Below are 14,154 nucleotides of genomic sequence, written 5' to 3'. Positions count from 1 at the left end.
TAGTTTCTAGACCAACAATTAGATACTCACCTTGCTAAAGAAATCCGTGCACGTTGACCTCCGCTCAGTGTGATTCCACCTTCTCCAAGGACTATATTGTCTTTCTCTGCAAACTTGGAGATGTCCTGTTAGCCAAAGCAAAAAATTACAGAGGAAATTGGTATGTTGAATTTGAAATTGAAAAGTATATCTCCTTTCAAATAAAATCAGATATCAGACTACTACTTTAGCCAAAGTTGAAATTCTGAATGCTGCATCTCAGTGATTTCAAATGCAAGTCATTTAGTTGGTTAAAATAACATACCTAAATTTTTTTTTAATTTCTTAAAGTAATTTTTCTTTGATTTTTAAAATGTCATTCATGATCATTAAGTAAGAATTGAAAAATATTAAAAAGTAAAATATATGTGTATTCCTGGACATATACATATGTGTACTGATCACCCATGGGCCCATTACACAAACTCAAGTGCAATTAACATGCTAAATAAGTATACTTGTCTCCATTCTAAACTTAATCTTTACAGAAAACCACCCAAAATAAATCAACCTTTACTAAGAGAAACTAAAATAACACTATATGCACTCCCCTGCAATAGTATCCAAGCATCTTCAAATGGGCTGCAACGGGTACAAGGCAATTTCTTTCCACAGTTTTTGTTCTTTTCTTTTTTTTTTAAAGGAGAGAGAGAGAGAGAGAGAGAGAGAGAGAGAGAGAGAGAGAATCTTTTTTGTAGATGGATACAACATCTACATTTATTTGTAGATGGATACAACATCTACATTTATTTCATTTTATTTTTATGTGGTGCTGAGAACCAAACCCGGGTCCCGCTGGTGCTAGGTAAGCACTCTACCACTGAGTCACAATCCCAGCCCCTCCATAGTTTTTTCATTTGCTCTCTTTTTTCCTCACCTATCCTCAGCAACTCATTCCTGTATCCTCTCCCCCTCTCCATTCTGCCTCTACTGTCACATTCCTGCAGTTCCTGTCATCCTTTCTCCCAGCTAATGAACTTTCCTGTGGCAGCAACCATTGTAGGCATTGTATCAGAAGGTCCTTAACTACAGACTTTATAAATCTAATTTAGAAGGTAAGCCATAATCCAGGAGAAAGCAATAACAAGCCTAAATATTTAATTAAGTATTTTAAGATGAATTCTATAACAGTGCATAATTAATTAGCAAATTAATTGTGCAAATAACAGAAGTATCTACACAATAGATAGAAAAAATGCTTGAGGTTTTCTGAAAGAGATGAGGTTTCACCTTGGCTGTGAAGAATGAGAAGAGTTAGATAAGGTCGAATCTCTCTTTAGTCCAAAAAAGCTCGCTCGCTCTCGCTCTCTCTCTCTCTCTCTCTCTCTCTCTCTTTCTCATTCTCTCTCTCTCTCTCTCTTTCTCTTTCCAATCCTTTTGTTTCACCTCTTTCTCTTTTCCCTCTCCTTAAAGTTCTTTTCCATCACTGTCTTTTTTTTTCTTTTGCAATGCAGAAATAATTCATCAGTGATATCTGTATTTGAAGCATTAGCAAGATTACTTTTATTATTCATCTATTTCTTTTGTCTGGTATATGAAATGAAGTAGAACCTCACACACAAAACTCCAAACACAAAGCAGATAAATTAATTAATGGTCACTTGTGTTAAGAACTACTTGGCAGCTCCTGCAGGATAGAACTATGCTAGTAGTCACTGCCTCAAAGGAACTGTTGCTATCAACATTTCTGACTTCAGGTGACTAAAAGCTTGGGATCAAAAATACTGGGAAGTCTGAGAAGATGCAGCAGGACTTGGTGGAATCTGACACATAGGTGCTGGGGAAATGAATATAACAGACCCATCAAGACCCATACAGCCCTGCATATGAGGAGGACCTTCAGAGATAATTAGATATGTGAAAGCAAGTACTCTTGTTGCCTTCTATCTGCACTAGTGGTCAATTAATTCAAATGCAAGTCATTTAGTTGGTCATTTAGTTTGATCAGCTCATAAATTGGGCCACATACCTATGGTTCCATCCAAATTAAAAGAATTGCAGCCAAATCTCACACTTGTGACTGAAATCTTTAGATCTACTAGAGGAGCACTTCCATGAACATCTAGTTCTTTAAGCCTTTGAGTTTTTTTTTTTGTTTGTTTGTTTGTTTGTTTAAGTTTTATTGAAAGTAGCAAGCCAGCTTACATGTTTATTTCTTCACCCCTGCCCTCATGTTTTCTTCCCCCAAATCCGTTTTATTTAAAATTTTAGAAAAAAAAATCTCTTTAAATATTTTAGAAGGGGGAAAGAGGGAGGGAGGAATGAAGGGGGAAAAGAGGGAGGGAAAAAGGAAGAAATCATTCTCATATGATTAGGTTAAGAGCAATCTTTTATAAAAGAGGTAAGTTTTCTAATACATTTTAAAAGCCTTGCTATTTTTGTTATGAGGTTTTGTTCTGAAATTACATTTTCTTTATTTTCAAATATAAGTTCAACGTAGTACAAGTTAAATCAGTTTAAAATTTTAAAAAATTAAACTCAGAGTATCATTACTTATCCTGAAAGTATGATTATGACACAGTGAAATGTAGAGACTGGGTTATGGATTCAGAGATGAAAATTTGCAGCATGATGCAAGCATTTAATAAAGATTTATAGAATAAAAGATGATGAAAGGAAGAGAGATGGGGAAGGGAGGTGACTCAGTCATTAAGTCACAAATAAAGAAATGTATCTATCTCTCTAAGTATCTACAAGAACTTGGGTGAGGAGGTGGGGACTGAATCCCACCATGTTCTGGAGATCCTGATTTCCCAGGGAATACTTCTCTAATAGATCACATACCAAAACAGCAATACAAACAGAAGGAGCCAGCCCCTAGCAATCTGCAAACAAAAAGGAAAGAAAAACGAAGAAAGGCATACAGAGAAGAGAAAGAAAATTGGAAAAGAAAAGATTGTCACAAGGAATAGATATATATTTAAGAAAAAGCAAAAGGATATTGGCAGAATAAAAGAGATAAGAAAACTGAAGAGGAAGAGACAAAAATAAAATAAAGATAAGGAACTACAATCTACACTTTAATAAATATCCCTGCTGAATTTAAATGCCCAAAGACAACAAATATAATTTTATTACATTAATTTTCTTAAGATAGTATAAACAAAAGGTTATTATAAGCCAAACTTCTCCCTTAGGAGATTATATAATACCTGTATTTTAAAGAAGTCAAAATATTCACTAAATACAAAGCAATGAAATAAAATACAATAATTTAAACAAAATACTTTAGATTATAAAATAAAACTTTAAACAAAATAGAAAATATATGTGGCAACCAGAGAACAAAATGACTTCTTTTCTAGCCCTGTCTCTATTATCAACTAACAAATAGCTTGAGACAAATCTGTTTTGGATCTCATTTCTCCATTTATAAAATGGGGATAATATAGCAGTATCTTCCTTTAACAGTGGTTAAAAAATGAACTTAATATAAAGAAATTGGTACATAATATACACTCAAACATTGGTGAGCTTTGCAGTTTTTAAATAAAATCTTTGTCAATGATCTGAATATGGCATTCCCCTTTTGCCTTGAGTAGAATGCCACACAATGTGATAATTCGCCCTAGTCTCCCATTAGAGGAAAAGCAGATTCTTCACATTGAATTACACAGCCTTAATTAGTATGATATTATAAGAACTTTATGAGGGATGATCAATGGAAAAAGCTCTGGACTTAGAATCAGAAGCCATGGGTATAAGACCCAGGTTTGCACAAAGTTGCCAGATGTACTATGGTTGAAATTATTATGTATATGGTCTTGGGATTTCAGACAGAAAAGAAGATATCACCACAGACATTTCAGAAATCCACAGAACTATTTTGAAAACCTGTATTCCAATAAATTAGAAAATCCAGATGATCTTGATTTATTTCTAAACACATATGACCTACCCAGACTGAACCAAGAGGACATACAAACAAAAAGGTTGAAGCAGTAATGAAAAGCTTTTAAACAAAGAAAATCCCAGGACCAGATAAATTTTCAGTTGAATTCTACCAGAACCTTTAAAAGAAGAACTGAAACCAATCCTCCTCAAATTCGTAGAAAGGGAGTGAAGACTCCCAAATTTATTATATGAAGCCAATATTACTCTGATACCAAAACTAGATAAGGAAACATCAAGGAATGAAAACTAGAGACCAATATACCTGATTAACATAGATACCAAAATGGTACAAAATGTGAAAGGATATTATTAGGAAAAATACTTGTGTAAAAGGAAACATGGAGATAGGCAGGGAAGACTGTGAGATCTCATGCAAATCGGAACCCCAAGCGAAGGAAAAAGGAATAGAAAGTTGGACTGGGCAATTAGAATTCCTTTTCAGACTAAGGAAGGGTTGGAAATCTGTGAGCCAAAAATTAGCCAATAAAGTCTTGCATCTCACATTACAGATATGCTTTTATATCCCCACACACTCATTCATTCATGTGGAAGAAGTAGTCTCATGATAAACTCAGTGAAGGACTTCAATACACAACTGGAGCCTTCTTATAATTATGTCCCCTGTAGCAGAGGTTGGTAAGACACACTTCATGGCCACCACAATAACTTACATGCACACACACACACACACACAAATAGCAAATAAAATGAAATCAGAATGGTTAACAAACATGAAAATATGTAAAATCTTTCATGTAATCACAGAACTGCAAATCAGAACAATAGAGGTAAAGAAAGAGAAATCAAAGTTTCAACAATTAAAATCAATAACAGGAACTTTCAAAGATATGAGGAATAAAGGTTGGTAGTGCTATACATAGGTTTAGCTGCTTAAAAGTTTAATTTGGTAGTACTTAATGAAATTTAAATTTGTGTATTCTCCTGTGACCTGCAATTCCACTGACAGGATTTTATGCCAAAAAAATCTTACAAAGATTTTCGTTTCAATATTGAACAACCCAAATGTTCGTCAATAAAATAAAATGCAATGAACTATGAGTACAACACAGTGGTGCAAAAAAGCAATGAAATAGATTTCTATATATCAGTTAGATCTCAAAAAGACAATAAGAGCCAAGAAGCAAGGGAAAGGATGATGTACACAAATTATACCACATACATAAATTTTAAAGCTGCACAAACAAAACTAATAAATATTGTCCATAGATAACCATATGTATATATGGTTGTAAAATAATTTAAGTAGATTGGAAAAGTACATAGTTCATTCATAATGGCAACTGACAAAGCTTGGAGTTCTGTGCTAGAATGATGATGACAAGGACAGAGTCCTACTAGGAATTGTGTAGACCCCTAACAACATAGTTAAGAAAATAGGGATGCTAGGAAAGTTTCCTGTCTAGAATACACATTAGTAGCATTACCTTTTAAAAGTATGAATAATGACCTTTAAAAGTATGGAAATAATAAATTCCTGCATCTGAAAAGATTTGATGTTCTCTGCCAAGTGTCTGGCTCCTTTTTCTGAACTGAAACCATTTGTTAAGGGAAATGTATACGTTTGGATAACTTAATATGTATCTCAGAGATCATAATTAATATGAAATTGCTGAGACTGAAATGAAACCATATAGTGGGGGCATGGAAAACTGTGATTAAGTCCATTATTTTCAAACCAAACACATTAGTAATACCAATATCCTGCTATTAATATGAGTACATGTTCTGATTACCTAGTTTATTGTTCATTTGCAGATTTCTTTATTAGTGTTTGGCTTTCTCTATTTGATTTAACATAAAGCACTCTGTCTTGTATGCACTGTTAAACATTTATCTTTGCTGATTACTAAGGGCACTCAAATCTGGTAATATATTTATCTAAAGGGTGTTGGTTTTAGACTTCACAGTAGATTTTCATTATGATGTAAGTTATAATTTAAAAAGACTTAATGCTGCTTGGTGCTATTACAAGTTTTTTAAAAGGCCATATAAGGGCATGTGCCACTAAGAGAAGCCTTACACATAGAGAAAAAATTATATTTCTCTTTGCTTGCACTGCAAATTAACTTGAGTTCCTTAAGAGCTACCCACAAAAATTGTGGGGGGAAATCATCCATTGGAATTAAGACACTAAATATGATTTAAACTCTTATTAAAAATCAAATTACTAGGAGGTTTTAATGGAAAAATAAACATAGTCACAAATCAAAGTCTTTAATTTCTGTGATTAATTAATTTTTCTTTGAAAGAGACATATTTAATATTTATATTTTCACAATAATTTCAATTTTCATTTCCTCAGCATAGTTTGTCTAAGGATAAAATCAAATATATAGATTGTTAGTCCTTAAGGTATGGTTCTTAGGCATGTTATCAAAATCACTTGGGAGTTTTTTGTTTGTTTGTTTTTTAATGCTGTATCTATTCTCACTCAGAAGAATGTGGACATGGCCCATGAATCTACATATTCCCTGTAATGATGATGCCCACCAGGGTATGAGGTGTTCATCTAGATACTTGCTGTCTGGGTTGACTTCCTTTACAACATGCTGATCAGAAAGGCAAATACCAACTTCAAAGTATTCTGTGCATGCAATACTGTGTTTGTTTGACATTGTAAAACACCTGAAAATACTTAGATAAAGAGTACTAGAGCAGGTCAAAGTAATAATATAATAAGTATGCAATAAAGATTAACTTGTTTTATTGTTAAGGAGTGTATAACATATTCAATGTGATATGTGCCCTTTTCACATATTTTCTTTCCTTTTTTAATTGCTTTTATTTTTTAAATACATGACAGCAGAATACATCACAATTATTATTATATGTATAGAACACAACATTTCATATCTCTGTTTGTATATAAAGTATGTTCACACCAATTCATGTCTTCATACATGTACTTTGGATAATGATGTCCATCACATTCCACCATCATTGCTAACCCCCTGCCCCGCTTCCCCTCCCACCCCTCTGCCCTATCTAGAGTTTGTCTATTCCTCCCATGCTTCCTCTCCCTACCTCACTATGAGTCAGTTTTCAATTTTACTTTTTTTAAAAAATACTATTTTATCATTCTAACATTATTCAACTAGACCAAACAAACATGAAGTTGTTCAGGAGGAACTGCTAATATAATGCTCATTAACTCTGAATTGAACATACAGCAGAACAATGATATATGGTATTATTAGAGAGAGAGAGAGAGAGAGAGAGAGAGATATGAGGGAGAGAGAAAACAAGAACTTTAAAGAAATAGTAGGGTGTTATATTTAATACGCCTGTGTGGTTTTGCAATATTTACTGAGTACATTTGAGCTTCCTGAAACTTTGAAGGTAGGAAAACACCATAAACCTTATTTTATGGCTAGCTTATCACTTTTAGAACAACCTTGACAATACAGATGCTTGTGGCAGGGGAGGAGGGTGAGAAGTTAGAGGTACAGGGATATTAACTTGAGAGAATTTCCATTTAATATATTAATTAATGCACATTTTTAAGAGTGAGTCATTGGCTGGTTAATGCCATTGTTATTAATATTTAAAAACTACTGAATGTGTATCATGCTTCATGTACAAGGAAATTGGGCAAGAGAAGAGAGATGTGTCATAGGAGTAAAGGAAACAGGAAGATAGAAGAGAAGGATAGAGAGTATAAAAGCCAGAAATGTACTGGAAAGAGAGAAAAAAATGAATTAAACTTTTTTTTTTCACACAGCTATTGTGTAAGCATGCATCTGTACAAATATATATACAAGGGAGAGGGGCAAACTTCCATAGCAGTTTGTTATCATAATCTTTGGTATGATAATCTCCTTTACAAATGGTAGCTTCTTAGTCTTAGTGGTTTAATACTGCTATAATCATTATGAAACTATCTAGCATGAATTCCAACTAATGAATTCACAAATTAAAATTGAAGTTCTAAGCTGGATGCAGTGGTGCACATCTGTAATCCCACATACTCAGAAGACTACAGCAGGAGGATTGCAAGTTCAAGGCCAGACTCAACAACTTGATGAGATCCTGTCTCAAAATAAAAGGGGCGGGGTACCTGGTAGAGCACCCTTGGGTTCATTCCCCAGTACCATAAAAGAATGAATAAAATTGAGGTTTTATTTATAAGGGTAAGGTAATTTGTTAACTTAAGATTGAATATAAATAGCTGTAAATAGAAATATTGGTTGAAGATTAAACCTTGCTATACAGTATGAGAAGTAAGACTTCTTAATCAACTTGAAAAATGAAGATTTTCCTTCACTGATGGTCACTAGCCAAATTCATAGCAGAAAAACTAAATTTGAATACATTTTTTTTGCTGGAATCAACAAAACTACAAAAATGAATGTTATAGTACTTTTGTTACCAATATTAAACTCCTGTTTATGTAAGTGTTTGTTGTATGTGTAACCTGTGAGTATATATGCAACTCTATTAATATCTCTATATCTCTTCGGTATGTAGGTGTGTATTTGAATTTACTTGAACACTTTTGAAAGAAAAGCTGTAGAGTACAGTGATTTAAGATGTTTAGGATAGGATACACGTCCCCTCCCCAAGGACAAGAACACTAAGCTTTAGTTTTCCTGAACTTCTCAGCAGCTGGAGTATTAAATGAAAACTGTTATATGAAACACACACAAAAAAAAAAGATAACTGAAACAATCTTTCTTACTTTATTCTGGCCTGACTGTAGACTGATTTAACTATAGATTCCTGAACACCATAATTTCACATCTCAAATTCCCCTTAAAAATCTCGTTTAATTCTTAAAAGTTTTGGGGGATGATTTGATCCATCTAGTCCAGGAACAGGTATTTAGAAGCTGCTAATTCCTTAACTACCTCCTTTAGGTCTGCCCACCCAAAATGCTGGGACAAATTCAATGTGTGAAAAAGACCTCTTCTCAGTACTTCACTAGAACATTACTGTGTTATCTTGAACTTGGTTCTGGTGTGAATTTCCCCAAATCTTTTCCGGTTCCCTAGTCACTAAGCCTCCTGCTTTAGAATTCAGTTCCTTGGGAGGAGTAGCAGATGGGCTTCACCCTTACCCATCCATTACCTCTGAAGTTCCTTGTTCTCTCAAGAGCTGACTTTGAACTAGGAGCTGCTCAGCTTGCTCTGAACAGGCTTCAGCCCTGTGATGACTGTCCACCTGCTCGCAGACTTCCATATTTTAAATTTAAGGTTATGAGGCATGGAGAAGAGATTCTGCCCCAAAGGGAGAGGAAAAGAGAATATAATTTGGAAGCAGATCTTGAAAGAAAATTCCTGACTTATTTAAATTTCCAATATGTTAGAATAGGTGGGTAGTTTTCCCAGATATACTTACTTAGTATTGTGGTAACTTCAAAGTGTCACTTTCATGAAAATAAATATGCTACAAATATTTTTCAAAACTATGCCATGGAATTCTCAATACAAATAGTTCACTAACCTTTGTTATCATAATCTCCTTTGCAAATGGCATTTTCATAGTCCTAATGGTTTAATACTACTGTAATCATTATGAAACTAACTAGCATGAAATTCTAACTTAAAATCAATAATGTCAAAGGATAACTCATTAGTCCAGGAGTTTATTTTCAAATATGCAGCACTAATAGACCATATAAAAAGATAAATAGAAGATCTGGATTATGTTGCTGGTTCTGTCAATTTCTCTTTTTCTTTAATATGAGATAACAGTCTTTCATACACATCTAACCATAACATCTTAATTATTCTTTAGTTAACATACTGATTCTATATTAACCTTCCTAAAATACTGTTTAGGTTATGGCACATCCCCAGTAAAGAAAAGCTACTGCAGATTAAAGATCCACTCACTCCCCTCCCAGGGTACTTTCCTGTGCACCAGCGTTAAAATAGTTTTTTTTTTAATTGAATTTTTAAAAATAAATGGCAGAAGAATGCATTACAATTCTTATTACACACATAAAGCACAGCAGTATGGAGATTCCTTGGAAAACTGGGAATGGAACCACCATTTGACCTAGCTACCCCTCTCCTTGGTCTATACTCAAAGGATTTAAAAACAGCATATTACAGGGACATAGCCACCTCAATGTTTACAGCTGCACAATTCACAATAGCTAAACTGTGGAACCAACCTATATGCCCTTCAGTAGATGAATGGATAAAAACAAATGTGGCATATATACACAATGGAATATTAATCAGCAATAAAAGAGAATAAAATCATGGCATTTGTAGATAAATGGATGGTGTTGGAGAAGATAATGCTAAGTGAAGTTAGCCAAACTCCCAAAAAACAGGGTTAGAATATTCAACACTGAGTTTCCCAGACTCCTCTGTTGCTAGAGTTCTATATGAGAATTGGATTTCACCAATTTTATAATGTGTGAAAGTGAAATGGAAGGAACCTGAAAGTGAAGTGGAAGACCTTCTGTCTTTCTACCTTTTTTATTGTTTGTTTGTTTTTGTTTTCTAGGAATCATGAGGACAAACATCAGCATTTTCATTAGGGAGATGATTATGATCATGTGATGTGTACTACATTTAAGACATAAATGAAGAGAAATAGTAGCTCAGATGTTGGAGTAGAAGGATGAGGTCCAGTGAAGCATTTTCCTTCTCACTCCATTCATCACTATCTTTTACTTGTTTTTACTGTACCATCACCAGAAAGAAAGTATTATTGATTTTTTATTATAAACAGTTTATAATAGTTTTGTTATAAACTATTATAAATTGTCTCCTCTAAGTGGAATGTAAGTTTCATAAGAGGAGGTACTACCTTGTCAACTTGTAAATTCTTGACACACAGAAGTAGCTCAATAAACATTTTTTAATAAATGACTGAATATGAACTCACTCAATTTCCCAATACACCCCACCACAAATTTGCATCCACAAGGACTTTTCTTTATCCATTCTAACTTATAACAAGTGGGCTCCATGCACCTGCCTGAGTCTAGACCTCTGAACAGGTTCTATGGTTTGGGCCTCCTCATGCTATGTATAATTCAACCTTTTCTCTTCTGCACTGAATCTTCAACTGCTCCCTCTCATCAGCCTCCCTTCTATTGTCATTCAGGCATGTTGTTGTTTTAATTTAATTATTAATCTGATTGAGCATTTTTTACATATCTTAATAAAATTTCTGCTCATGTACATTGTCCATTTTTAATGTTAGATTATCCATTTCTTTTCTATTGTTTTGTACAAGTTTTGGAAAATTAAAAAAAATGAATCTAATAAGTTCTTAAAAATCTCACTTGACCTCTCCAAAGAAGATGCCACTATTAAGCATTCCCTATTACTTAAAATATATTCTCTTTCCTTCCCTTCCATAGTCACCCCTTCTCCTAGATCCATCCCTTGTCAGTCTTATCCTCTGTGTCCTCCATGGACCCCTTTCACTCTGCTACCTCACAAATATTGGTATTCTGTCCTCAGTCCAGTCTTCTCACACTATACTTATTTTGGTGACATCATCTACTGTTATAATACCATTGCCAATCCACAGAGTAAGATCTCCCTCATGTCCAGCTCCAGCGCCAAAGATCTAGACCCACAGGTCCTCTCCAGAGTTCCCTAATCACCTCAGTATTTCAAAAAGGAGCACCTGTTTTTTACCTTACCAACATACCTCAGCCAGTGCTACTGCTGTCTACCCAACTACCCACAATAGAAACCTGACACAGGGAAGGGAGGAGAATGGGAAGGTGTTGGTCAAAGGGTACAAAGTTTCAGTTAAAAGGGATGAATAATTTCTGGAGATCTATTGTACAGCACTGTGACTATAGTTAATAATAATCTGTTACATACTTGAAAATTACAAATCTTAAATGTTCTCACTACACATACATACATGCACAAATGACAACTACATGATTGGTGGATATATTAACTAGCTTGCTTGTGGTACTCATTTCACTATGCATATGTACATCATCACATCACATTATACATGTCAAATATATACAATTTTATGTGTCAATTATACCTCAATAAAGCTGGGAAAATTCAAAAAATAATTAAATAAGTTTTAAAATTGAATTTTTACAAACTTGGCATCATCTTTGTTTTTTTTTTTTTTTTTCTCTCCCTAAATATCTGTAAGCCAAAACCTCATTACAAACAGGGGTCCTTGTTATATTTCCAGGTAGATCTAGAGTTAACACAGAGCTGGTTAGGAACTCAACAAATATTTGTTGAAACAAATTTTTAATTCATCAAATTTGAACCAAAGATTTATTTAACCCTGTAAACTAAAAGTTGGTATTATAGATGTGGTTCTGAAAGGCAATAATGATAATACAATCTTTCATTAAAGAGCTGTTTTGTTTAGAAAATTCTTGTACTCATTTTTAGAAACACCAAGATTTCTTTCTTGGGAAGGTCTTTATGAACATTTCTCTGTGGCAATAAGGTCAAAACATAATGAGAAGCCCAGAAGCAGATACTGATGTTAAGTTCAGCTAGGGATTACTGAAGACGCTTCTATGTCTAAGGTCTATTATAAAAACAAGGGTAAGGTTTTCTTAATTTACATATATCTAAAATATGGAAAACTTGAGTTTAGAATCCCAGTTCTTCAACTGGGATTGAAACATCAGGCATATGTATATATACAGTTTTTATAATACAGCTTTGCTCTTTTTAAACTTCATGATTTTTTATTTTGTGTTTTAAATATTTAGGTCTGGCTTTAGTGTCCTAATTTCATTATTGTAGGATAGTTTGGTCCCAGACAGTTATAATTATATTTGTATACTACCATTCTGTTGACTTGCCCAAATCTTAGTAGGAGGGGCAGTCTCAGGGCTATTTTGGTTTTAGAGACGTAAGAACTCTCATTTGTTAACCTAATAATTAGCTCTAGAATTTTCATCTTCACCCCTAATATATAGCTCAAACTTTTAGAATCAGCACATTTACACTTGGACTGCAAACTCTATGCAAAGTTGACACTAGATAAGTGAAAGTGAGGGTTCCATGGATGAATTCATATAAAGTACTTAGCACACTACTGACACGTGTACTCTGTTCATAGATGCTAATATTTATATTTAACTTCCAGGACTCAAATGAAGCAAGGTAGCAATTTAGTTCATGAAACTCTATGTCGTTCTTGTTTGATTCTGGTTCAATAGTTTTACAAAATAAATGTTCTAGTTGCATATTATACTAAATAAGTATTAATGCTTCAAACTTTATTATCTATCAGTGGAAAATTAAAGTTAGTTCAAGGTACAGTCAATGTGGTTTATTCTGGTTCAGGTGACATAGTTCAATGTGTTTCAAATATCTGTTTGAGATATCCATTATTTCTTAGCTGATACTAAATGTAAATGCTAATTCTTATAGCACCTTTATTGTTTCAGTTATACCAACTGAAAATTTGTGAATTCTCCTACAGTGGTGGGTTGAGCATTTAAAGGTTAAGCCTCAAGCTCCTACGGGTTAGTTTTGCCAGACATGAAGATCCAGAGGTCAGATTCAAATTCAATTAGTCATGTGGTATCTGCATGATGGAATTTATTTTCCAGAACAGTCATTAACTCATTTCTTTGCCTACTTCCCTCCCGAGGTTTTTCATATTTCTTGCCAAATTCCCTCCCAAGTTTTTTTCCCCCTTTTAGTTAATTCTTGCCAACTTCCCTCTCAATTTTTTTCTTGTAACTTAAATCTGAAAACTCTCAAGGAACATTGAAATAAAAAACACATGCAGAGTTTACCTTTTTCAACACACAGTAAATATTTTTATTACAATGCATATGTAATGGCTGTCATGGCAGATAATGAAGATCATTTTGTGGTTTCAAAAGTATCGCAACAACTTTGTGAATACGAATTACATAACCCAAGCCCCTGACCTCCTTCTCACACTCCCTACCCATGTACCCCACCACACACTATCATAAAAGCCAATTACTTCTCCAGGTCCAGGTACTCTTATAAGAGAGTGAGTCACTGAATAAAGACAGTCCAATTACTCATTACCCAAACACTGGCTGCCTAGAGTTCTCTTCCTCTCAGCTATGGAGCTATGTGGTAGACTGTGATAAAGGTGACATGCAGGAGAAGTGGTGTTCTGGAAATAAAAAGGGCAAGAGAATAGTGTGTCTCTTCTCTCTCTCTCTCGCTCAATAGTGAAATATGATTATAATTTTATAAGAGAGAAGTACGTTAACCAGGACTCAATTAAGTTGATTCCTCTTTTTAA

At 34.0% G+C, this 14,154-nt stretch overlaps 1 protein-coding gene across 4 annotated transcripts in view; it reads right to left on the bottom strand.

The window, feature by feature from the left end:
* The window catches only part of Cftr (CF transmembrane conductance regulator), a 157,827-nt gene that overhangs the window by 76,908 nt on the left and 66,765 nt on the right, over positions 1-14,154 (bottom strand). For all 4 annotated transcript variants that reach the window (XM_027926421.3, XM_071612772.1, XM_071612761.1 and 1 more), the window contains one exon: positions 31-125. In XM_027926421.3, coding sequence (XP_027782222.1) covers positions 31-125 — 95 coding nt within the window. The remainder of the gene's footprint in view (positions 1-30; positions 126-14,154) is intronic.

Source organism: Marmota flaviventris, chromosome 1 (genome assembly GCF_047511675.1).
Source record: "Marmota flaviventris isolate mMarFla1 chromosome 1, mMarFla1.hap1, whole genome shotgun sequence".
NCBI classification, from domain to species: Eukaryota; Metazoa; Chordata; class Mammalia; order Rodentia; family Sciuridae; genus Marmota; species Marmota flaviventris.
This window is presented reverse-complemented; position numbering and strand designations above follow the sequence as displayed.